General features: G+C 42.0%; 2 protein-coding genes across 4 annotated transcripts; one reads left to right on the forward strand and one right to left on the reverse strand.

The window, feature by feature from the left end:
• The first annotated feature begins 11 nt into the window (after positions 1-11).
• On the forward strand, positions 12-5,116 carry LOC134557354 (cytochrome c oxidase assembly protein COX11, mitochondrial). Its single transcript, XM_063410309.1, has 4 exons — positions 12-286; positions 353-508; positions 1,569-1,694; positions 2,154-5,116. The coding sequence occupies exons 1-4, from the start codon at positions 56-58 to the stop codon at positions 2,334-2,336; spliced, it is 696 nt and encodes a 231-aa protein (XP_063266379.1). The 5' UTR covers positions 12-55; the 3' UTR covers positions 2,337-5,116.
• On the reverse strand, positions 4,540-27,212 carry TOM1L1 (target of myb1 like 1 membrane trafficking protein). 3 transcript variants are annotated; one of them, XM_063410306.1, is made up of 15 exons: positions 27,048-27,212; positions 26,881-26,965; positions 24,752-24,830; positions 18,835-18,984; positions 18,449-18,568; positions 16,846-16,953; positions 16,183-16,299; positions 13,162-13,295; positions 10,752-10,812; positions 9,267-9,372; positions 8,426-8,522; positions 7,902-7,980; positions 6,919-7,006; positions 6,570-6,642; positions 4,540-5,658 (listed from the first exon to the last, which is right to left on the reverse strand). In XM_063410306.1, exons 2-15 carry the CDS (start codon positions 26,916-26,918, stop codon positions 5,598-5,600), a joined length of 1,311 nt encoding a protein of 436 aa, XP_063266376.1. In that variant the 5' UTR covers positions 26,919-26,965; positions 27,048-27,212; the 3' UTR covers positions 4,540-5,597. The 3 variants fall into 3 exon arrangements, with proteins under 3 accessions (XP_063266376.1, XP_063266377.1, XP_063266378.1); XM_063410307.1 differs by having other exon boundaries at positions 27,044-27,212; XM_063410308.1 differs by lacking the exon at positions 27,048-27,212 and adding an exon at positions 24,968-25,061 and having other exon boundaries at positions 26,881-26,932.

The following is a 27,212-nucleotide window of genomic DNA, read 5'->3' on the forward strand; positions in this document are numbered from 1 at the left end:
GCCCCGTCCCCGCCCCGTTCCGGCCGCCCGTCCCGGGAGCCCCCGCGCCGCGGCCATGGCGCTGTGCCGCTGCTCCTGGGCGCGCTTTCCCCACGGGCTGCGCCTCGGGGCCTCACCCCGGCTCTGCGGGACACGCGGCGTTCGCGGCTCCAACCCCTTCACCCGGCAGCAGGAGGAGGAGTGGCGGCGGCGGAACCGCTCTGCCGTGGGCTACATCGCGGCGGCGGCCGTGAGCATGCTGGGGCTGTCGTACGCGGCCGTGCCGCTCTACCGCCTCTACTGCCAGGTACGGGGGGCCCGCGGCCGGCGCCGGTGCCGCGGGCGCGGAGCCCTCACTGCCCTTCCCTGACAGGCCACGGGGCTCGGCGGGACGGCGGGCACGGACCGCGACGCGGAGCGGATCGAGCGCATGGAGCCCGTGCGGGACCGGCTCATCAGGGTCACGTTCAACGCCGACACGCACGCCAGCATCCAGTGGAACTTCAAACCGCAGCAGAGCGAGATCTACGTGAGTGCCGCCTTCCCCCGCGCAGAGCCGGGGACGGCGCCTTGGGGAGCACCGGTCCGACCGCCAAAGCACAGCGACAGAGCGGGGATGGTGACTGCACCGCCCTGGGCAGCCCTTTCCAAAGCCTGGCCACGCCAACAGTGGAAAATGTTTCTAATATGTAACGGGAATCTCTGCTGTCGCATCCCCAGGCCAGTTCCTCTGGTCCTCTCAGGGCACGATCCCCCCTCACCACACACTGCTGGCAGTAGTTGTGGAAAGCAGTCAAGGTCCCCTTGAGCCTCTTCTTTGGACTAAACAACCCCAGACACGTTTTCTAGAACTGTAACCAGCGTTGCTGCCCTTTGCTGGACATGCTCCAGCACGGTGAGATCCTTTTTACAGGACACTGTGTGGAGTTGCCCCCCTGCACCCCATTAAGCTGTCAAAAGTTACTGAAACTTTTGTACTTAGTCAAGTACACGCTTCATGGTATATACACCACATGCACATGGTATATACACTGTAAAAGTGCATATATATACTTAAAATATATATAGTATAACAGTACAGCTAAACCTGTACTGTTTCTCTTACTGCGCTATCCTTTTTTAATATTTTTTTATAATTTTTTTTATTTTTTTATAATTTTTTTTATTTTTTTATAATTTTTTTTATATTTTAAAAAATCACAGATTAACTTTTCTGTTTAAAATTAGTTCTTAAAATAAGGAGTCGTGCTACTTAATAGTTTCTCAGTCCAGTACTGAAATAACAACCTCAGAAATTAAATGCACACCGTATCTAAATCTGCATCTTAAAAAAGCTCTGTGTGCTGTTGAACTGCTGAGGATAATAGAAGACTCAGACAAAATGGGTAAGATGAAAAATACACAGAACAGTATTAAAGCTTTTAATTTTGAATATGGGTGAATTGCATGTAGTCAAAAATACGTGTGAAATAAACCAATTTGAACAGCAAAAGAGAAAATTCTAGATCAAGTTTAAAGAACGTGGTTTGAGAGGTGGAGGGCTGCAGTGGATTAAAAAAAGAAAATCACTGTACAATTATGTTGCACAGGTGGTACCAGGAGAGACTGCACTGGCATTTTATAGAGCAAAAAATCCTACGGACAAACCAATAATTGGAATCTCCACCTACAACGTTGTCCCCTTTGAAGCAGGACAGTATTTCAATAAAATACAAGTAAGTGTGAGCAAAGCAAAGATTGCATTTTCCTTTATGTGAACGAAAACAGTTACCCATAAATTGCATTTTAATCCTGGATACCGTTCTTGGTATGTCAGCATTTCAAAACTACTTTTTTTCTTTCAGATGATAAAGTTCATCAGTTCATTTCTTAGCCTTACTGCCCTCACATGAAGCTGCTCATGCCATCACAGTGGCTCCAGAATCTGTGTTATTTAGTACCAGTCTCCTTGACACCTTTACACACTTACATTAAAAGCTAATTTATTCTTTTCCTTTATCATCACAGTAACAGAATTGCTGTCTTGTTGCTCATCTTATTGATCCTTCCCAGGATTTTAGGGGTGTACAGGGAATGAAAGTTGATTTTAAACCATGGAGATTTCTCTCATGTTGGCAGAGATAAAATTTATTGTCACTATTGCTAATTGTGAATTTTTTTCCTCCCACCTGCAGTGTTTTTGTTTTGAAGAACAGAGGCTAAATCCTCAGGAGGAAGTGGACATGCCTGTCTTTTTCTACATTGACCCAGAGTTTGCAGAGGACCCTAAAATGGCTAAAGTTGATTTGATCACCCTCTCTTACACCTTCTTTGAAGCAAAGGAAGGACAGAAGTTGCCACTTCCTGGCTATCAGTGACAGGCCTTTTCTGCAAAATGTAACTTCTGCTACATCTGAGTGCCAGTTTTGATGCCATTTTTCCTTGGAAGAAAAAACTGCAGGAGGACTGTGCAGTATGAATTGTATTATTAGACCTCCATGGGCACACACTGTTATCAAAGTATATGTATATATATATTTATTTTGGAAATCAGTGTATCCCTATTTCTTAGGGATAGTATTTCTTCATCAGATAGTGGAAGGGAACACACTGTTCCTGAAATAGAAAGGTTTTCTCAGACCATCTTTTTGTAAGATGTTTTCTGAATACCACAATGCAAATCTTTAAACCAACATGAAAATTAAGATCTTCATTTAAATACAGAAGAAAAAAATCAGTTGATTAAGGATCTAAAATTCCATTACTGGCTCTGGAAAATGACTTGCATGTTAAGTTACTTTAGAAAAAGGTGAACCCAGGTAATAAATTAAGGTAATTCATAATTAAGCAAAGTTAGAGTGTTATTTTTGTGCAGCCCTCCCTGGCACAGGAGGAGATGATGATTCAGAAGGTGATACACCCTCTCATGTTATTACTGAATCAGTAGCTCATTTGGTAAGAGCAGACTGCTCTATAACTGTTATCATGAGAACAATAATTTAAGGTTAAGCACATAGATATGTGGGGTGGTTTTCCTTTGGGAACACCATCTTATTTCCATGTTGTGTCCCACTCCTTTGAAGCGTCTGTGCTGCTAAATGAGTGTTCTTTGCCTCTGCTGAGGGCTCTGCTCTGGGCACCTCCACAGGAGACAGGCTGGGCTTGTGCCTGCCATGCTTTGAGGGGAGGGCAGTGTATAAACAGCTGCTCTGGAGCATAAGGTGTCTCCTCAAAATCCAAAATCAGCCCATCAGGCTGGCCAGAGCCTGCCCAGCAATGCAGCAGCTCTCCAGGGGGACTCTGTTCACCATCAGGACACGTAAGCCTGTATTTATGTAACTTTTGGTCATTATCTGTGGTCTAGGAACAACTCATCACTGCCTTGCAAACCAGGAGCAAGCAGCAGAGCAAGTTCCTGCTCATTTTCAGACAGAAATTGCTATCAGCCAGTATCTCTTCTGCTGGGCCAGGTCTTTCCACCCCTTCCAGCAGAGATCTAACAAAGTAAGGCTGATTGATATTGGTTAGCTTGGACTCTGAAAAGGCAATGGGTACTTCAAAAATAACTTTCAATTACTTAAATCTCAATTGTAGTTGCATACAGTAACTCAAAAACTGCTTTCTTAAAAATAAATGGATGCTACCTTTAAAATGCATTATTGTACCAATTACTTGTGTTGGTTAAACAAATTCTGGATGACATACGGGTCTTAGCTGTCTATTAAAGATTGAAACTTTTCATTCTTTCATTTCTCTAATGCATTTTATCCAGCAGAACATGTGGAGCCCACACATGTGAAATATATCTGTATGAAGATAGCAGCAAGCTTTATAATTCCAGTCTGCTTGAGGAAAAAAAAAGTAATATGAAGACAAATTCTTGAATCCAGGCTAGGGAAAAAAAAACTAAAACCAACTTCTTACCTCAGTTGTCTTTAGTCCCTTGTCCTGAAAGCTGAACTGATGGTGGCAGCTCTCTGCCCATTGCTTCATTCTGGCCACATTCTTCAGAAGAATAGGAATATCCCCCTGGCAAGCAGCAATGCCATAAAAATGTGGATTCTCCTGGGTTTGAAGGCCCCAATTTGCACTGATGCTGAGCACATCCCCTCTATAGCCCAGGCTCTAACCTTGGTCAGTAGCCAGTTCCCTTCCATCCCTCTGTGACCACTGTGCTGCTTTAAACACGAGAGGTTCTGTCAGCAATCACGCATTATGGATTACACTGCAACAGCCCAGTTTGATTTTTTACCCTTCACTGTGGGGGTTCTGCCAATACAACCCAACTGTAGGGGAAAAATTTAAAAATCAATCCACCTCAAATCCTATTTTCAGCTGTTTCCTCAGGCTGCTGTCCAGACCACTGCAAATTTACAAGAAAAATGAGAGTAAAGCACCTCACCTTTTCACCTCAGCTTACAAAACTCCCAGACTTCTTCAAGGTGGTGTTTTGGACAGAAGCAAGTTGTTCTAATGGTCCTGCAGCAAACTGCACAGATTCACACTAAAATACTTCCAATGCTACCTCCATTTATGTTTCAGGGAATATACAAATAGAGAAAAACTTGGAAGCAATGAGAGTTTACTTCTCAGTAAGCATTTGCTTTTATTTGGAATTTTATGCTACAAAAATTGCAAAAGCAGCTGAGAACTTCTTATCCCTTAAACAGTTAACATAAGGAATGTTTAAAATGCAGTTATTTCACAAAAAAAAAGTAGCTTATCTGGTATGAACATGAACTAAGGTCTCAAATTTTGTATGAGCTATAAATTCAGAGAACTATACCTGTTAAAGTGCACAGTTTACATTCAGCATGAAAATAGATAAGGCACTTACTAAAAGAAAACAGTTATTAACAGGATTAAACAACTTAATTAAAGTAAATGGGTAACTATTGCTCATCTGCATTGTAGATAATTAATCTTTCCTTCACCAGAACATTTCTGCAGGGCAGGAACATTGAAAGAAATAATTGATCCTCCTCCAATATTTACTGAGTAAATAAAAGCAACAACAACCACATAGGAACAAGCAGGTTTTTTTTCCTGTTCTGTTAATTACAGATAACAGCACTTTGTGTCCCAGCTTAGGTTCTCCCCAAGACAAAAAAATCCAACTATACTGTGGATTTTTAAGAAGAAAATAAAAAAGGAAAATCTGTATGAAGGATGTAGGAAAGTAACACTGCATGTCTTCAGACATCTATCAAGAGGCCAATTCTAGAAAAAAAAAATCTCAAAAGCTCCTTAAATATTTCTAGGGAGATGAATATAGCAGTGAGGCCAAAAGAGAAACTGCATTCTGCAGTTCCTGTGAATGTAATGTCTTTTTTGTTTACTTGTGCCACGTGTCAAGTGTTACTCCATACACAGGTGAATTTGGAAGTCACATTTTACAGGCCCCTAAAATACTTCAAAATAACCATGCAAGTGACCTTGAAGAACACACAGCTGAACATTCAGGACAAATTGTTCAGGTGTAGAGCTGAGTAACTCTTGAACTTGCACACAGCTTAGTACTCCAACACTAATTACTGTGTCAAAATGCAAAACCTCTTCTGTTATTCACTTGTAGTCACAGGAAGCACTGCACAGCACCAGCACCAGGGAGTGTTCAGGAAAGGATTCCACCTCTACCTTCAGTCTGTGTTGTTTTTAACTTCTGTCTTCAGCACAGCATCGATTTCTTCATAAATAGGTCTGAAAGAGGAGGAGCAGGGTGACTCCTACGTCACATTTCATTTTGACAAAATGCACCAGGGAAATCCTGCCCAAAGTTCAGAGTGTAGCTTCCCTTGCAGGATGCCCAGATTTCCCTGGAAACAAAGAGCCAACCCTGCTCTGATTGTCTAATTGTAAATTTAATGAGGAACCTCTGGACACTGTCAATTTTGATCAAACAAGTTTGGGAGCAGGACTGCAAAACACAAATGGCACATGCACCACTGTGTAATTACTGCACTATTTAAAAAATCTCTTTGTTGAGATTTCCCTACCTCAAAATACAACGGCTCCTAAGAAATAAGTTTTGTATAGATAGCTCCTTTTTTTTTTTTTTACAATTTACTGTTAGAAAGGGGAGTTCTGCCATCTGTTAGGTTTTGTATTAGTTTGCTGTCTCACTGTTTTGGCCTTCTGGAGAGACACAGCATCCATTCCTTTTTGTAGTTTATATTTTAAATAAGGATTTTTTTTTCATATGCAGTAGAAAAACATTCTTTAAAATCACAATTGCTATGAACAGGAATTCCTTTGGTTACCTTATTCCAGAACCACCTATGCTGAAGTTCAATCAGCTTCCTCCAGCAGGACCCTGACCATATTTCCTTCTCCTTTTTGTATCACTGGATAAGATTTTAGTAATTTTGATACAGCATTACTCCTCCATTTTTACAGATGCCAATTAATAAGCTCGCTACAGTTTATTCCTTAATTGGTTATGCCAGAAATACTGGAAGTACACATACAAAATAAGGCCACTGTCATATCAATGATGCTGTTGGTCAGTTAACTCAGCCTAACCAGAGTGGTCTGGTTTTCCTCTCAGAAGAAAAAGCCATTTTGCCTTTGATACCTTGGAATTTTAAAATTCTATTTTAGAAGTTACTTACTCAGTGGGAGCCAAGGGATCGAATTCCATTATCTCATAGTAATGAGGTGACTGCGACTTGTTTTTTGATGTAGCTGAAGAATAAAGACAGGCAGACACATTCAGATTTAAATGAGAATGAAAAGTATGATTACTGCATGGTTTTTCTGTCTTCCTGAAAGCAGCACATTATCTGCTATAGATTCAGCTGCTTTACATGCTAAAATGGACAGATGTGTAATAGAATCCATGAAAAATACGACTTTGTCAAAGTCTGTTGCTGTTCCTAGTCACTGACAGCCACTGTGCAAAGGCCTTAAGTTCCAACAAGAAAATTAAACATGAAACATGTGATTTGCAGTATTTATTACCTGTTGGTGATGGTCCATTTGATGGCACAGTCTGTCCAGCCTGCAGATTTATTGGATTCAGAGGCACTGGGCTTAAAAGAGTCGTCAGCTAAAGGACATCAAGCAAAACACTGCATAAACAGATTATTCTATGAGAGCTGGTTTGACCTAACTTTCATAATTGCTGACTTATCTTTAAACTCTCTTCCTTCTGCAGGTTAAATTCCAAGGCCAACAGTTAGCAACCAAATTAATCTTCATTCTCCACACAACCTTCAAAGCAACATTTAGTGTTCTACAGCACATTTGTATAATTCACTTCTGTGTGACTTGTTCCACCACGCAGATTCAAACATCTGCTTTTATTTGCAGTTTAAAATAAGGACTGTGCATGTTTGTTTGGGAGCTTCTTCCCATCTTTTCTATTTCATACTGCCTTCATAACATTATCTCAAAGCTCCTTCAGATTCTCCCCATTCCTTCTGTCATGGGTGTTTCTCTGCAGCATGACATTTGTCCTGCATTGTACTTGGGGTTTAAGTGATTTTTTGGTGGGCTGTATTTTTGTGGGGGATTTGAGTGGGTTTTTTTTGTTTTGTGGTTTTATTTTTTTGTTGTTGTTGTTGTGTTTTTTTGGGGGTTTTTTTGGGTTTTTTGTATGTTTTTAATACCTTATTTGAGAAAGAAAGTACACTAGAGTAACATCATGGCAATAGGAAGAGATCTCAGCCTACTTTTCACAGCAACAAATTAAACACAAATAATAGAGCAAGTGCCTCCTGCAAATTCCCCTGGATTGTGGGGGACCCAAGGAAACAGGTTTCCACATGAGGATCTGTGCTGGCAAAAGAGGAAAGTTGACCTGGTTACCAAATAGAATGTTCCCTGAGGTATGGAGAAGGGCCACAGGAGAGATCTTTACACAGAAGCTGGGATAAATCCAGAAGTTCTCATTTGACAGCTGCCAGACAAGAACCATCACCCCCAACACGAGTATTACTCACATTGCTGTAGATGTTCACATTGCTGTATGTGTGTCCAGCTGGGCTGCTTGAACTATTGTCTTGTGCTTCAGCTGTAAATCTAGGAGAGAGCAATAGATTGAATGTAAGTAAGAAACGATCAAAAGTGTTTATTCTGATTGTTCCATTGCTTTTTTTGGCCGGTCTGTCTGTCTGTCACCACTGAGAGCGGCATGGGCAGATGGACCAATGCACAGGAATTAAAGGACACCTCTTCTGCCCTGAACTCTTTTACTGACCTGTTTCATGTTTCTCCCTTTCCCTGCTGAAAGTCAGGTACATTTATGTCTTTTTATGACAAAATAGTGATGCAGGGTAAGTGTATTCTGAACCCTCTCAAACAACGTCTAGCACAGAGGGAATTTTCACTTGTTCTACTGGACTAATATGTAAAAGTAGTAAATCTGTGTCTTCAGAGCTTCCTATCTTCATTAGATGAATTACAGAGCACTAATACCCCTAAGGATCTGCTTTCCATTCCCATTCCTTGACAAGAGACTACTCACAAAGATTGATGAGCTTTTGTAGGAGCTGCTGAATCCAGCTGTGGGTAAATTGATGGATGAGGCCTGGCTTTATCTTCAGGGTGTGCAGATAGGCCATCTGAAATTCAAAGTGATAATTAATGGTAATTTAAACATTATTATGCAAAAGTAGCTACTTGTACTTTGAACACTTATAAAGTTTTTGTTTGGAAGGCCTGTAAGGAGTCTGAAATGAATTGCTGTTTATCACATGAAAGGCAAGGTTTTAATGACTCTGAAAAGTCTTAGATCCAAGATACTCATCTCTGTATTTAGAGCATCAGCAGAGCCCTACATGATAGATACCACTTAAAACTCTTGTCACTGTTTCTAAAGGATTAAAATGGAATTCTAGGGATTTATTCCTGGGGGACATTCACACCTTTAGCTTTAGTATATGGGCTTCCATAAATGGTAAAGGAGGGGCTACTGCAAACAGCAATTCTGGGTACCTGAAGTCAAGTCTAACATTCCTGAAAAAACTCCTGTTTCTTCCTGACAAGTCTACAGAAGAAGCAGCTACCAGAGTGTTTTACAGGCCTCATTGCAGTAGAAAACAGAGCATGTGCTATTGCTCAAATCTATGTAAAAGGGGAAAAAGATTACTGTAAAAAAAAATTACAGGCAACCTCATAATACCTTGCAGTTTTGTTCCTATGGACACATTTCAATTCTCCTTTTAAGAAAATTTAAGGAACATCTTTAAATTAAGGAGTTTCTTTGTTTTCTTTCTTACAAGGAACTTTTTTGATTCCTCCACTAAGCTCTGGTGGTTTTGTTTTAGGGAATTAGAGTGGAAGGGAAAGGAGCATTCACCACTTACTTCCTGCAGGAGACACTGCAGGGTCACTTTGCACCACAGAAGATGGAGAATCTATGGAGAGGCCAAGTAGATCACTTGAGGGAGCAGATGGCTGTTTCCTGTACAGCTTAACATTTGAAAAAGAATAGGTTATTTGGGATTTTCCCCTGTGTTTTGGGTTTTTTTAAGGAACTTGCATAGTTTTAAACAAATTGCTGTTTTCACAAAATACAAACTTTTAAAATCTTAGTTAAAAATTGTTAAGTATAAGAGAAGATCAGGACTGTGTGTGTGTGAAATATAGCTAATGAAACAAAATATGCATGTCAGAAAAGATCAGCTTCAAAAAAATAAAGAAAACCAGTTCTGAAGTAGAAAATAGAAAGGACTCAAGTCTATAAAGCCATTCTGAACTTGCCTAGATACAGGTTTCATATTTATCCTCTGATCAGTCCTGTACAATTCTTTTCATGCTACTTACTTATGTTAATGAGATTTGATATGTACTTAGAAGATTGATTGTTTCCCAGTCTCATTTTGGATTAAAAAAAAAAAAAAATCTAAAGTACAATGTTTCCTAGGACATAGAAAAGACTTCCCTTCCTTTGTCCTGTGAATGTGTTGGAATTAAAAACGTAGCCAGCCAAAGGTTTAATAAAACCACATGCTTGAATCACACAGGTTTGGTAACATCAGATGAAAAATAAATAAATAAAAGATGATGCATTTAAAACTCGGAATCTCCTTAATAACATAAAAATGCACAGACTGCACCATTTGGATTACTAACTAACCCAACAGTGCATCCATCAAGCGAAACCATCCACCTACATAACCAGAATGTAGTAATAGTGGCTTTTCAAGGAAAACAAGACCATCTTCTATCTTTTTAATAATTGTCAGCAGTACTTCAGCATTCACAATGCATTTTCATGTCGAGTCCTAGATGACTGCACAATTATGGCTTAGCAGAAGGTGAAATGTGCAAAACTACTTTGGGCAATATAATTAACAACCATAATTATCAATCAATAAAGGACAGTCATTGAAAGATTTGCTACAAGCCATTATTCACAATTCAGAAAAAGCTTTGACTCAGGGAAAAAAATCAATAGAAGTGAATTCTCAAAGTGCAGCAGTATTTCAGTCTCTAGATCATTAACAGGAAACTAATGAAAAGAACCAATGGTTTCTCATTTTTGCATGGCAGATAATTGTGCTTAGCTGGAGAGGCAATAACCCAGCATTTGAATAGATCTCTCTCTCATTTTTCATGCCCAAGGTTCCCTCTTAGATTTGACATTATTTGCTACTTTAGTTACATGAATCTGCATGAAATTCTGCAAGTGAGGCTTCAGAAAAATCAGTAAGAGTAGCATCAATCTGTTGTTTCCTGTACCTCTCAACTAGAAAATAAAATTCTGCATGTTCAGAAGTGCATTTCTCACGAAGAAGAGTGAAAGGAATGTCTGCAGCCCTGCAGTTCAGGAGTTCATCCTTAATTACCTCCTCCCGCTCCCGCTGTATCCTCTGGTTCTCCAGGAAACGAACTCTGTTCCGTGAGAACCTGTGGAAGGTGCAGGGTTAAATGTTCATCCTTACATTCCTGTAGGATGTGCTTCAGAAGAATATGAAACCAGATTTTGGATTCTCAAAACCCTCCAGAAGCAGCAAACAAACCCTGCAGGTGCTGTCTCTGGGCTCCTGTCTTTATTGGGCAATCTGACCCATTCCAGGGCTGTGCTCCTGGTACCTCCTACACCAACAGCAGCTGCTTTGTCCCTGGCCCCATGTTTGGAGACAGCCATCTGCTTGTTCCTGAACAAAACCAAGGCTCCTCTGACTGGTTTGTCTCTGTTCACACCAGTGAACATCCACTGTGCCAAACCCAGCTCCTTCTGACCAGAGCTCTCTTCCAGCTGAGTCCCTTCTGTCCTCAGAGCTCTGGGAATTCCTTCCTGCCCTCCCAGGACACACCACACACCTATTCTGGCACACAGCCTTCTCATCAGTGCAAACCTTTCCAATATTTCTTTTAAAAATGGAAACAAACAAACAAACAAAATCTATCTGCATAAATATGTATGTTCTAGGAGTGGTAACAGTGCTACTGTGGGTGCAGAGCAGACCCCCTCAGGTGACACTGAGTGTCCAGAAGGTCACTGTGTGTCAGCACCAGGATCCCTGAGTTGTTTGGACAGATGTACAGACAGATTATCCAACTGCATTTGCTACTCACTGTACTAGGGAGGCCCAGAAAAAGAGCATAGAATGAAGAAACAACAGGAAAAAACCTCTCCAGCTGTAGAGCAGAAAGTATTTATCTGAAATCCAGGAAGGACCAAGAAGCTGCAGAGACACTAGAGGGAGGCACTGTTACACACATGAGCTGTTGGCTGCACAGTGGAAATTGCTTGGATTTAATTTGGACTCTACATTAATAATCAGAAACAGAAAATGCAGCACGACCCATGCTCCTACAACACACAGAGTGTGAAACAGATGCAGTTCATGAAAATCAGCTGGCCCTTTACACACCTCATTGTTCAGAGGGAGACCCAAAGAACAAACCTTCTGCAACACAAAACTAAGCAGATACATTTTGATACTTATCCACTCTGAAGTGCAATGGATCTGCTCTCAGACCCTGTACCATACAAACCATAGCATTACAATACTAGAATACAGTAGTTTTCTGTCCAAATTAATCACTCTTTCCATCACCATGTCTTTAGTGAGGAATCTTCAACCACAAGCTCCTATTTACAGTTTGAGGTTCCTGGCCTTCAGTATTCATCACTTGTAACAAAAATGTAAGCCTACATCTGACTTCAATTTTCCACAAAAGCTGAATAAAATTCCTTTTCTGCTTACTAAAAGGAAAATCCTCCTAAAGGAAGAAGTGAGCACACAGTCCTTTCAAGACAGCTGCTGTAAAATCCACCAACACTACAGCAAAGATTTAAGAGTAAATGAAAACTTAACAATGTCATGATTAGGCCCAAAGTTTATGCCTGACACTTAGAAGAATCAGTGATTTTTTCAGTGCAGCACTCAAAAGAGGATTAAAAAGGAAAGATGACTAAATTCTATAAATTTGCAAAGTTTAATAAAGAACAATTGCACTTGATGCATAATGATTCCTAGAACACTTTTTAGCTGTGGAAGAGATCAACTTCTTAAGATGGAAGGGTATCTCCTATTAAATTAGAACACTCTCCAAAAGTATATTTGTGATATTTTGGGGAACAACACTGGAATTTTAAGTTGAAAATTAATTTCAGTTTTGCCAGCATCCAGTCATGCTACCAGTGCTATAACAGACAAACACCCAGGATGTCAACAGGAATATTGCTGTGCTTTCATGTGTGAAAGAAAGAAACATTTTCTGCTGTAAGACAAGCAGAACAGTATGTTTCCATCCAGCTGAGAACAGCAAGCAACTCTCCTAAGTGTGCAATGAGGCAGAAGGCTGCTCCATGGCCAATTCCTGCAGTAAAACTGTCAAAATTGTTTAGAAAGGAGGACAAGTATTCTTTCCTGGAAGCACAGGCACTTAACAGAGATAAGCACCAGCACCAAAGGATTTGTAGTGGTTGTTGACAAATTCACTGGACTCTGCCGAAAAGGGACATCAAATTGCAAATTATTTTTGTGTGCCCCTATCTGATTTCCTGCCCATGCTGTTAACTCATTTTATGCCACTCTAATGTTTCCTAACTACTTTTCTGAACCATTTCTGAAGTGCTTAGGAGGCAGCAAATAAATAATTTCCTCTTTGCAATCATATTTCCTTTCTGAATTTAAGGATAAAATCTCACAGGGAAGATCAACACCAGGCACAGGGACCATCCCTCCATTAAGTGCATTTATTCAGGTAGGATTCCAAATGTGAGGAGAGAGGCCCTGCCCTTACCTTTCATGTCCCAAGAGGACATTATTCAGATCTTCATTTACTTGTATTAGCTCAACAATCACATCTTCATTCTCCACTGTCACCAACAATTCCATGATCCTCTCCTGCATCATCCGACACGTCTTGTACAATTTCTGCCCGAGGCAAAGGAAAGGGAAAAAAAGAATTAAAAATCCTAACTGTGCTCTCTCAGGGTGTCAGTTGTGGAGATGAATGATAAGACACTCAAACACTGCAGAATCACAGGTAGCATTCCTTAATTTACACAAACCACACTCACACCAACCATTGCAAACAGAACAGTGTTTGATCCCTTTGATCTCTGCAATACAGGGGCACAGCCCCCACCACTGCCTCACTCCTACACAACCCCTACCTCTCCACTCACCTTCATTTCCCAAGATATAAGTGTCCCTAAAGCCTAAATTACAAATTGCAGAATAACAAAGACCCCTCTGAGTGATGTAGAGCCAACGTGATTTGATCCTGCTTGAAGCTGATTAAACTCAGCAGGATACTTGGACATAATCCTGTCCAACGTCTGCTTGAAGAACAGACAATATTAGTCTAAAGGTCAGAAGAGACTTGTGACAAGTCTCAAGCTCCAACTCTTCATTTAAGTGGGAAGTCTGGATAAACTTAATCTATGGATTTTGGAGAAAGTAACACATCTTAGAGAATCAGCAGATAGGAGAATTAGGAGAGTTTATTACGCAGAATTTTGCATAATTGCTTGGTGAAGTGGAAGACAGGCTGTTTCTACTACTCCCCTCTGCAGATTTTGCATGTTCAAAGAAAAAAATTCTTTAGCAACAGGAACTTTAACTCAGCCAACATTTTTTCTCCTTCACACTGCATTTGCAAATGCAGGCTGGCTCTGCTTAAAGAAACAAAAGAAAAGGAGTGGGGAAATGGCTCTATTTGCACACGGCTATTCAGAAATTGCTTTGATATTCAAAGTGATCTGATTTTTCCTGAAAAAAATACAATACTTCATGTAAATCAATTATTTATTTAAAAAGGATTTTGCATCCCTTTGCTAAATCTGTGTCAAGATGGCAGAGTGCTGTACTTTTCAGTACTTATCTTCACAGCCCAGGACAAAACACACAAAAATGTGTTCAGCCTAATGGCTGTAAGTACATTTTAAACCTTCCTGATCCACATTCTGCTACCTGATCTACATTTAAAAAAAGTGTATTTCTTATGACTCCATTAACACAGGCAGATTGGCAAGTGTCAATACTCAATAGAGAAGGAAATTGAGACACTCATTTCAGGCAGGATTTGCCTGAAAACTGGAGTTTTACAATGCTGGAGTAGCAGCTGGAATAACAATCATGAGTGATCCCAATACATCTGTGCTAATTCTTACCATCTGCTGGTCTGGACCCAAATTCCTGCACATCCATCCACTATCTGTTCACTGTGTCTATTCACCATCCAGTACAAAAGTTTGTTATTCTTCTTGGCTGATCCTAAACTATTCTTTAACTACAGTTATTGGCCAGCACATTATTTCCAGTGAAATATGATATCTTAAGGCTCATCCAAAACAAGGGAGGGGAAAGAGAGGAGCCTGGCCACTAATGAAGATAAAGAACTATAAACACATTACACAATGTGTAACAAGGTGGTCAAGTTCACCGTGTTACAGTTTTTATTGAGGGACTCCAGATAACCTGGAGGACTAAAATCAATGTCTCCAACTCACTCAAAGTCTAAACAAGCTGCTCTTTCAAGAAAGGATTTTGTTCTGTGACAACAAAAGTCCAATCCAAGCAATGCAGGTAGTGCCACAAACAAAAAGAGAACATTAAACATTGTTCAAGGAACAGGCTGGCCATGCCTGATGTTTTACACCCCTCCGTGCACAGGGGAAAAAGAACAGAAAGAACAACAGTGAGAGGAATGAGTTTTCATTCACTCTCCCACATATTGGAACTCCACACCCTGTCCTCAACCTTTTGCCAACAATTTTATTACTGGGAGTGTCAATAAGAATCCACTGGTTTACTGTGGGCAGCTGAAGCTGTTCACTTGCATACAGAAGTGCCACAGCAGGAGACGGGAAATAAAAGACAATTTTTTTTTCTGTTTCCCAACCTTGTCATGGACTGGACAGAGATGGTCAAGCATAATTAACCAGTGTGTTCCCAACAACACCCAGTAAGGGCTCACTGCACAGGAAAATTTCTACACTGGGCAGGAAAAGTGCACTTAAGGCTTGCAAAAATTAGATCAGCTCTTCAAAACACTTAATGCTGCAAAACAGCCAAAAATGCTTCCTCATTGTAGCAGATTGGAGGCAAGGTTAGAAACAGAAGGATGTGGTAAAAGCTTTTTAAGTTCTCGCAGACAACATAAAACCAAAAAGCTTCCATTAACATAGGTCACTATTGCAATGCTAAACTACCACTGTACTTTTAATTTCTAAGCTGGAAAACACAGCATAAGCACATCTATCACAGAAGGAGCATGTCCAAGTTCCCTGTCACATCACTGACTATTGCAATACGCTTCCTCCAGGCTACACTTTAAGAGCACATGAATTCCTCTGTAGCTCCCAACCTTTGAGGTCACACACACATAAAGCCAACACTTCATATTCTTCACTGGCCCTCAGCCTGCCTCTGAGGGACTGGTGATAATAAAGAGAGCTCTGCAAGCTCCAGGACGGATATGAGAGTGCCACAGTGTCATCATCTACTCTGCAGCTGGAATGTTCTCGGGGCTGTTTGACAGAACATGCTCCACAGAGAATGCTCCATTATGAAATTCCTTTGCCATTGGAATTCCCTAGAGCTTAAATTTGCATTGCAAGCTGTATTGTCCTTTCCTGACTATCGAGATGTCAAGGGAAGGTGAAGGAGATGAAAAAAAGCTGAGTAAAACAAGAGCTAGAAACTTGTTGTTGGGTTCCATTTGTCAATCTGAATCCAGATGTTAAAAACAAGATGTGACATTTTAAAAAGCAGTTATAACCAAACCAATAGCCCCTATCAATGAATTATCACGTACCTGTAAAAGATTCATATCATCCAGATTTTCAGAGCCAGGAACATTTTCTTTCAGTATTGATGACATGACTCTCACGTTCATTTTTGCCATATCCAGTTCACTGTACAGCTTCCCAATCTGTTGAAATTCAGCAGGAGAACATTGTGTAGGTAAAAAGAGCAAGCAGAATAATTCTTACCTCTAATACACACTTTCTTTCTCATTAGGTACAATATGGACTTAATTAGCATTATTTCACTCTGGAAACACGCCATGGAAATGAATGGAATTAGTTCAGCTTTTAAATGTGGACTCAAACTAAGATCCAAGCCTGGTAGCACTACTTGTTTTCCTGGCAGTTAATCCCTCTCACTGTTGTTACTGCTCCTCCTTTTAGTTACACACAGGGCAAGCAGGAATGAAAGAGAACTCTCCTCTCCTTCCTGCTTTTTACAACAACCTCTTCACACGAGCCTTGTGTGAGAGTGTGCTTGGCTTTCTCGCTTATCTCTGAACGAGCTTTTATCACTTTGCACTGCAAGATGTGATTAGATAGCCACACACTGGAGTAGTGATTCCACAGACCTGAGAGCAGGAACCCTGTGAGCTGAGGGTCCCCCCGTGGCTCCCAGGCTGCTCAAGCCACACTCCCAGCCCATCCCACCCTCCCCTAAAGCTGCAGACCTGCTCCGGAGTCAGCAACAGCGTGGGGCCCGTGGGGAGAGGCAGCAGGGAACGCCTGGCAGGGCTGGCAGAGGATGGGGAGGGCTTTGCACAAGGCCCAGGTGAAATCTGTGAAAACACAAAATAACCAGAGCTGGGGTTGGACAGAACTGCAGCAGGAATGCTGCTGAGAGAGGAGCAGCTCTCAGCCTGCACAGCCGGGCAGGAGCTTCCTCATGGTCACTCCTCCCAGGGAATTTGTTGGGCAAATCCTGTTCACAAAAATAAATCTCATGGCAATTTTGTTATGAAATGAGGCTTGGAAATCAAATACCTTTAGAAAGGGTTTGCAAGTAAGTTCCATCACAGGATAAAGTGGGAATGGATCAAGAATGGGCTGGCAAAGAATAATTAAGCCATCTAAAAGCAAAGAGTCCTTCCCAGAGTGCCACTACAATTTTGCAGTGAAGAACAGTTTGGAATGTGATCACACTTGGAAGCAGCAGAAGGGCTGGAGGGCTGAGTCTGAGTCTCCACAGAAGGTAAAATACAAAAGTCTCCTGGACTGAAAAGCAGGAGCAGTCTGAGAAAGCTTCACCTGCATTGCATCTGAACTGACTGCCAAAAAGAAATTCAAATGTAAACCCCAGGCTGCACCACACACTACAAACCCTTCACTTTCTGGAGACTGAGGTAGAAACTGTGTTCATGTCTGCTGAGACAAACAGAAGGTTTAACTTTTAACTGGCAAGTATATGAAGTAGATAAAATAATCTCTGATGTACTACGTGAGGGAAAAAATTCTTCACACAGCTTGTTCAAACACCCTTTAAATACATAAGCTTTTGTGCACTCCACTATTCAACCAGCAGATCACACTCAGGATAAATGTAAATTATTCCTGAATGCACTGATTATAGTCATCTAATTTTGTATCTGCGAGATTCCCTGCAGTGATGGATGGCTTTCACACTGCCCAAAGCTCTTGTGAAAATTCTTCTTACAAAAAAAAGAAATCTAGAAAGAATGGCATTAAAGCTTGTACTGTATTTTCAGTTGCTGCACAATGCCCAAACTATACTTATATTTAATGTCCTAAATGCCACACAATACTGCCTATGCCATAGGCTTAAATAACACTTACTGTGCAAAGCTGGAGAGATACGCAGACAATAATCTTTTCTTATAGATTTCTACATCTCTCCATTTAATCTTCAAGATAGATGATGTTCATATTTTCAACAGTACATGTTTTTGTGAAAATCTTACTCATTTTTGTTGAGGCTTTCAGAAGCTGACAAGTTTGGAGCACTAAGCATTTATTTATTGTGAAGTAAACAGCATGCACAAATCTTGGAAAGTCTCAAGACAGAGATACTTAATTTCTGAGAACATATCCATGAATCTGCACTTAGAAATGATATAAACTACTACATAAGTCAGGTTTCTTTGTTGTTACCTTAGCTGTTATAACTGAAACTGATTCCTGTTTACGTGCTTAAATAGTTTGGTCATATTCTGCCCTGAAGCATTTAAATTAAAAAAAACCAACAGATCAAACACGCCCTCTGTGCCCCATAAAATGAACACATCCCATTTCTGAAGTGTCCTGGTACATCCTCACCTTGGATCCACCAGTGCTGGTGTCAGAGGATGGAAACTCCACTCCTTTCTTCAGCAGTTCTAGGTAAACCTCTTTTACTTCGCTCACATCCACCATCCCTTGAAAACCTCGTGCCCAAACCTGGTTTTGAAATATCAGGGACAGCAAGAGTCACATAAATGGCCACTCAGTGGGTCAGACAAATGCTTTAAAACTTGTGGTCCTACAGACAGGCCATTCCCTTCTCACACTCTGGATAACTCCATTCAGTGCCACAGGAACCACAACAGCTCCAAAGTTAAGCTCTGCTTTTGGAAGAGGTTCCCAGGATTTGGACACCCTGCACAATTAACCATTCCCCACGAGGCAGAGACACTGTGAGCACCCACAGCTCACTCCAGACTCACCATGATGAAGGTCAGGATTTTCTCCTGCATGTCAATGGGCAGGTTGTACCTTGGGTTCAGCAGTTTCACCAGCCTGTCTTTGCAGAAATCCTTCTTCACAACTAACGACTGGAATCTCGGGCCACAGTTCTCCACACACATCTCAAGCAGCTGCACACACAAAAAACCTTCTGTTACACAAAGAATAGGAGGAAAAACCCACACAACTTGATGGATTTTATTTATTTTTGTTTAATTTATTTCAAGGAGTTATAGTGAAGAGTAGGAATGGGTATGAAGAGAGAACTACTCACTAGAATGCCTGATGAAGTCACTTGAGGGAAACAGCAGCTCCCTGGGTGCTCTCTTATACCCACACAGTCCAAAGGAGCTGTGCCAGTCCAAAGGAGCCAGAGTGACACCATTTTTAACAGAGGGGCATGCTCACACTTGTTTCTATGTCACAGCACTTACTGAACACAAGGTAGGTACCTTAACAGCACGATATCTGCCCAATATCTTTAAAAAAATTACTTGTACAGGTTCAGCAATGGAATTAATTCACTGCCTAGCACATAGGTACCCTGGTCTGACAGATCCTGAAGAGCTCTGCAAGAGAAGAAAATCAGATTACTAAATGCCTGTCCTCTAATCTGCCCTGTAAGTGAGAGAATAATGATAAAATAGGAGAGAACAAATTCACCAGCTTGGAGCACAGTTTCTGCACGCGTTTCAAAGGTCACATTGATTTGAAACAGATGAACTGAAACGTTCCAATTGTCAGATTCATCTTCATGAAGGAAGTCTACTTCCACAAGCCTGCATCAAATGCTCAGAGCAGGATCCCTGCAAGCACCATGCCTGCCCTTTCAAACACAGCAGGATGTGCTATAATACCCCTCCCTTGTACATCTGGAGGTGGCTGATTACAATTCCCATTTTGCAGGAGAGATGTCAAACACTGCCATTACAGCCCAGCCACCTGGGACTTGACATGAAACTGGGGTCAGGTGCAGGATCAGGAGCAGAACTCATCCTGCCTGGCCCAAATCTGAAGATTGATCATGACCCACACAGGGAAAAATGGTCACTCTTGTGCTTCTTTCTCTTCAGCTGTAGGTTCATTTTCCCTCTCAGTGTAAGAGGGAAGATAGAAAGGTGAAAGCAAAAGGCTGACATTACCAAAAGGCTGCAAAGTTTCATGTGTTTTGAGACAAAACTTCCTCTGAATCATGTAGCAGGCAGGGCATATTCTCAAAGGGATACAAGTATTTAAAGGGATGATATTGTGATCTTGATAAAAGTAGGTTAAATATACTTTCCTACTCAAAGCAGACTACCTCTGACTAAGTGAAACCATTTTAGGAACTCCTTTTCTAGCCTCAAGACTCAGGGATGTTTCTCTCAGTGTGATCAGAAACTTACAGGAGAACAGGTTTAAGACTGGGAGAAAATATATTGCCAAAATGAAAACAGGGTAGAACAGAGAGACACTGGCAGACTGCTGTGCAAAAAGCTAACTGGAAGATAATTACAAAAACATCTTGGCTCAAAACATTACTTTTCATAGAGAGCACATGAAACATAGGCTAATAAGCCAAGTCATTTGCCTGTGCAGTACTTCAAAGATTCTTTGTGTAAAATATTTTCAACCCAGTCCATGGGAAACTTGTTATACTACTCCCTATTATTAATTCCCTACTTAGGGGACTGCATATTTACCTGCTGAATGAAAGTACTGAACTAATGGTCTGGAACCTCCACTCAATTATGCCAGCCCAGCCCACTCACTCAGGGGAAAACTAAGCTGGTATAAGAAAAATAAGAATTTGACTCAATTACTTTTAACTGGACTATTCATGAACAAGCCACTTTCATGCTAATAACACCTTTCATTAGAATTCCAATATGAGTATTTATCATGCACACAGGACTCCAGTGTAAATAGGATTCCATAGTCCCAAGAATTTCCACTGGAGGGAACAGATCCAAGCTGGCCATGCCAACCATTACTCCCCACAGCACAATGGAAACTCAACAGAAACATGTTTTAATAACAAAACTGGCAAATTAACTTCAGTCAAACCATTCAACTCCCTGACAATGGCAGACAGGATGTGAGAAGTGTTGGAATTGAAAGAGCTGCTGTCAATTCCAGGATAACTTATCTTGGAGAGGTGCACTGAGCAAAAAAAGCAAACTGTGTCATCCAAGGCCTCTGATTCACAGAAAGAAAATGATAAAAGGCATCTACAGAGAGGTGAAGCCAAGGCAGAAACAAGAAATGGGGGAAGTTGGTGAGTACAGCAGAAAGTCAGCTCTGTTCCTTTATCAACAGAACCAGGGGCACTGATCAGGGCACTGCTCAACCCAAGAAAACCCAGGTGAACAGTTTGCTTCTTCAAACTTCTGACTCAAGGGGAACAAGCCACTAATCCACCTGCAGGATTACACTCCACTGAGCACAGCCTGCCCAGCTGAGGTCTGGAGCTGCAGGATGTTGTTTCCAAGGCCAGCATTTAAAGCAAACCGGTATGAGCAGCTCCTTCAGCTGCTCCATGCACCAATTACAGTGCAGGGGCTGGGGGCACTTGACCAAAGTTCAGCATCTCAAAAACACTGAATTCCCAGAACTCTTGTGTTTTTCCAATTTCACATTCCGAACACTGAGACTTGGATTTCTTTTGCTCCCACTCAATGTCCTCTTCCTCTTTGTCAACATATACCATAAAGCACAATAAAATAAAGTTGTACTATTTTATTGAGGAGCTGGAGGACTCTCTCATGCTTTTGTTTTTTAGATCCTCCTCTTTGTGGAATGTTAATTTAACAAACTAAAATCTGAAGGCCACATGTGCCATGCTAAATTTTTTCTGAATCAGAAAAAAAATTATACACAATTAAAAGGAAAAGTGAAAATATTCTTAGGAAAAAATACCCATCAAAATTTAATTCTAAGCAATTATAGAATGGCTTATATTGGAAGGGACCTTCAATATTAGTTCCAATTCCCCTGCCATTCACTAGATCAGGTTGCTACGAGTCCCATCCAACCTGGACTTGAACATTTCTAGGGATGGGACATTCACAATTTCTCTGGGAAAATGACTTCCTTCAAAATATTTTCCAACAATACAATACAGAGGTGAAATAGTAATTTAATCCTAAATTTCTGCCCACTGCTTTGAATGCAGGAGTGAGAGGGACACATTCAATAAAGAATTTCCCCACGTGCTGTTCAGCCCCTGAGACCTTACAGGTATCAGAACTGGGGCACTGCAGCAAAGGCTTTCCAAAACCAAGGGAAATCCATGCAGGCAACTGAACAGCTCTATCAGTGCTCATTACATAAACAAAATTTATGTATCTAAAGTCTACCAGCAGTAAAAAGTCAAGTAACACACTCACAGTCTGTTGGATTCCTGCCTGAAAGTTCTAATCCTCTGCACTGTGATTGCACAACCACCAGTGCCAGCCCAGATCTCGCAGAGTTATCAAAGGCTGGGCATGAGGCAACCCCACAGCCTGACACAAACACCTCCATCCACGTGATGTGACAGCAACTTCAGCAGCTCAGAGCACCTGAAGCCAGCCCAGAGCCAGCAATCCTCCAGCTGGCACTCAGCCTTCCTCCTCCAAATAAATAAATAAAGCATCATCCAAGAGCCGGGAGGAGGAACACGCTGCTGAGATTTAACCCATCTCAGGCTGACGTGTGCAGCTGAGCTGCTTCCATGAGGATTTTCACTCTCCACTCTGTGTGTATCCTCTGGGAATGAGCTCTTTAAGCAGCTTCATTAGAAATATTAAATTCAAGGGTGTCAAGGTTGAATAGATAGAAGTGGATCAAAGTGCACTTCTAAAGAAATGTGAGTTGTAGATCCTTCTTATTTTTATCTAATGTAGGTAGGAGAGACAATCTGATGTAGAGTCTCAAGAGCTAGAGGAGCACATTTACTGTAACAAATACAGGCACTAACAGTTCATCCAAAAAGAACCCTTATTTTTGCAAAACTTTGGGAGGAAAACAATTTTTAAGAGATGAAAGTTGCACAGGAAGGGAAGGCCTTGTATTTCAGGAATTGAAAATTACTTATTTTTTTTCCATTTGCAATCAATTGCAAATAAGCATTTCAAAATGAAAAACAGGAACAATTTCATTAAGGCAATTAAGAAGATAAAAACAGAAGATACTGCACATAGGAAGAGTGATGTGGGAAAGGTAAAAGCCACACATGGCCAGCAATGAGGTCATCAAAGGAAAGATTTTACACATGCTGAAAATATGAAAAAAAAAAAAGGAAAAAAGCCAGAGGGAGAGGCAAAGCATAAAAGATCTTATATAAGAACTAAAACTGGAAAAAGAAAGAGTTAGAGGAAAGGCTGGAACTTATTCAAATAAAAAAAGAGAAACAAGATTAAGGAATACAGGGAGAAGAAATCTGCAAAAAGAAAACAGCAGCGTGTCTGGCAGGCAAGTTACAGGTGTGCATGGGAGTGGGTGAGGACAGAGAAAGGGGCTGCAACAGGACAAGAATTGCAATCCCAGCTGCACCTTCTGCAGGCTCCACCTGCACCAGAATGAGCTCCCAGGTCAGTGGGATAAAGTTCTTCCTGGGACAGACACAGAACAAGATCCTTCTCCCACTTTTACATAGCCAAAAGCCAAGCTCTAATGTCACCTTGGGTATATCTGCTCTGAAAATAGCCAAGGAACAGGTCCCAAACCCAAACCCTGGGTTATCAGAGAATCACAACAGGGCCCTGCTGCAGGAGACAGACCCGAGACAGGGACTGCAGGCACTGTGCAAACTCAGTGCTTCCATTATGCAAACAACACAGAACACACAAAAACGTGACTCATGAGACAGTGGAGGAGGAAACCAGGGAAGAAGTGCGGAAATGGAGCGAGGTGAAGGTTTATATTGATATGTTTAACAATTATCTGCATCTCTAACTTGTCAGGAGACATTTGGGCGATTGCTAAGCGACCTAAAATTTGGCACTATCAATTACCCATCTTCTTTAATCACTTCTCAGCACATCTTGATACAGACATGATTTTGCACAACAAATACCAAACCCATGAGTAACAGCACTCAGTGATGCAGACAGGCCTCTAAAACCTCAAAAAAGGAAATGGTGAAGAAAATACTTCTAGCCAATTAACAAAAGACTAAAATCCTCAATAACTTAAAATACAAAAGATATGACTCTTGGCACAGTTGCACTATTGGTAGTCTAGAGTTATTTAAGTCAGAAACTCAGGAGTTAGGACAGTATTAGAATTTCCTGCATTAACATACTCCAGTAAATCTTAAACTGAAATCACAACAGCTCCCCAAAGCCTGGGGCAGTTCAGGAACACTGTCAGATTCTACACATTACATTAAGTGAGGATATTTCCAGCCACTCTGACCTTTAACACCTGAGTTTCACCCAGCTCACCCTGCCTCTCCCTCCCTTGCTGAACTCACCATGGTTACCTTTTCCTTCAAGTTTATCATTTCTGTGTGATAACATTTCCTTTTCCCAAGCACGTATCACACATTCCACCATGCTGCACGCTGTGCTTAGTTTTACCAAGGTGAACACCACAAGGTGAGTAACAGAATGGTCAAATGCAGATTTCATGTAAAATCCTAAGCTCTGTGGGATTGGGTGGGGCTCTCACAGCAGGACAGCCACTGGAGCAAGTCAGAACTATCCTACTTTTACACAGAACAAGTTAGTTCTTCCCTCCCACCCCCCACCAGAATTTGCATCATCCAGGAGTCCGTGGAATGCCAGCAAACCATCTGATCTGCACTGTGGCAGACAAACAACAAAGACTGAAAACATCCTGGAGAGTTGTGTCAGGGATAATTTGCATGCCACCTTATCGTTTAGACTGTTTACCTTCTTAGTGTCTAATTAATATAAACATAGCTGTACTTACAGACAAGGTAAGCCTGATCTCCTTGTGGTTACAGTTTTTTGAAAGCTTCTTCTTCAGTGCTTTAACTGCATCTTTAGGCCTGTGACAAGAAATGAAAGAGGAAAAGTCACCAGTGAAGTTTTCTAGTTCATAACTTCATCCAAGAACCAAAAATACCAGCCTGAGATACAGGATCAAACCCCTGTGTTTACACCCACATAAAACCAGAGCAATTACCTCATTGATTTCAGCAAAATCTCCTCAGCACTGAAGTAGAGCAACAAAGCAGTGAATCAGGTTTGTTACTGCAGACTGTGCATTACTCCAGAGACTTGTGAAGAGAAATAAAGTTATTCTCCTCTGCAAAGTCTGCTCCAAAATGATATTTTTGCACTGTTGTACAATAGAATTTCTTATCTAGTTTTTATGGCCATGAAAGGAAATATTAATTGCCAGATGCATCAAGAGTTTGGTAGTTTTCAGGTATGATGCAATTAGAAAATATTCTCCTGGGAGTGCTGTCAGGAGTAGGGATGTCATGGATAACTTCCAACCTTATAATTGCAGGATGCACTTAACTCATCTGAGTAATTACCATGGATGGATGGACAACCCACTCCAGCCCAGAGATAGGGGCATTTCTAACCCAGCCATTTTCATTTCTATATATACACCCCGTATCTTTTAACTATCTGTGTAGGAGGAAAAGGGAAGATGGTATCCAGGTTATCACATGTGGGAAGCAGTTTTACCTCATTAACTTGGACTACCTATAGTGTACAATTATTAGGACCTGCCCAAAGCTCATGATCAACATAAACAAGATGTCCTAACATCTCTTTAGGATCTCTCCAGAATCTAAGATGGAGCAACAGGCCCAAATACAACATTCCACTAAAAAAAAAAAAACCCAAAAAAACCCCCCCAAAACCCAAAAAAACCTCTGTTGAAAGCATTTCAAAGTGGGTGTTCACCATTACTGCATATCTTATTTGGAAAGATATATACTTCATAAAAAAGAAGCCATTTCTCTATTTTTCTTAATCATATGTCATACCCAGGCACATCAGTAGAGCATCAAGTGATGGATGGGAGCACGAGAGTGGAGAAGAAGTTTCTCCTGCTTGCTTCCCTTGCTGGAGCATCTGGAAATGCTCTGGTCAGGAGCTGGATATTGCATTAAAATAACCATTTGCCTAATTAAATGCAGCAGCTCTGCTGCCCCTACAATCCTGTTACAGACTGGGACTAGTAGTAGCTGTCTAGGAGGAAGTTACAATGAATTCTTCTGTAAGCCTAAGCTGTGCACAAGAGGAAGCAGTTTATTAAAAAAAAGGCCCTGTTGCATGGAAACTTTACATAAAAACTAACACTGAGGGTCAAAGCCTGCTGTTGCTTATGGCAATATCCAGAAGGAAGTAATTATTATTGACATTCCAAGCACTAAGCTCTCCACGGGTGAGAGTGTGGAATCCAAAACAATGAGAGAAAAGTTGATACAGAAAAAAAAAAAAAGACACGTGCAGAAAGTAAGCCATACCTCATTGTCCTGGAGAAAACTCTTCAGGCAGTGTTAAAACATGCTAGAATGAATTCTCACAATGCAGTGCTGAAGCAGATCTTACACGAGAACAAGTTTTCTTTTTTCCCCTTTTTACAGGTGGAAATAAGGAAGCTCAGAGCAGCAAGGGCTGAGCAAAGCCAGATTTGGGCGCTCGGTGCGAGAGCCCCGCTCAGCCCTGGGCGCGCACCCGGCGGGGATGGAGCGGCTGCAGGGACCCAGCCCGGCACAGCCCCGCACCGGGGGAGCTGCCAGGCGAAAAACACGAGTTTGAAACAGCCTTGGAGGCACCCAAGTGCCCAAAGCCTTTTCCCAGGTGGGTTTGCAGAGCACAGGGGGACCCGCTCAGCCCGACGAGCAGTACAGGCTGTACAAAACACATCAGACGAGAAATCTTTATCACCGCCTTTCTCTATGGGGCAGAACCTCCGAGCCTAATCCCTGAGAGCCCTGACAGCCGCGGGACAGGCACGGCTTTTCCCTGGCCCCCCGAGCTCTGTGCTCCCCGCGCTGGTTTGTTTCGGGTCACTCCACATCATTGCCCTGCTCCGGTGCCGTCCTGCCCCGGAGCGCCCCCGGCCCGGCTCACCCCTCCTCGGTGGCGTTGATCACGTCGCAGATGTGCATGAACTGTCCCCACTCCTCCGTCTGCAGCGACCCGAGCGTGGCCCGCTCTGAAAGGCCAAGGGGAGCCGAGGTCAGCGCCCGCCGGGCCCGGGGGCGGCGCGGGGGCCGCGCTCCGCGCTACTCACCCACCAGGCTGCCCACGGCCGTGCCGAACGCGTCCCGCGGAGCCTTCCCGAAAGCCATGGCCGCTGCCGCCGGCGTCCCGCGGGCTCTGCGGGCCGGCAGCCCCGGCCCCAGCCCCGCCGGATCCGGCCGCTCCCTCCCGCCCCGCCGGGCGCTCCCTTCCTGCGCTCG

The sequence above is a fragment of the Prinia subflava genome, chromosome 12 (assembly GCF_021018805.1).
Source record: "Prinia subflava isolate CZ2003 ecotype Zambia chromosome 12, Cam_Psub_1.2, whole genome shotgun sequence".
NCBI classification, from domain to species: domain Eukaryota; kingdom Metazoa; phylum Chordata; class Aves; order Passeriformes; family Cisticolidae; genus Prinia; species Prinia subflava.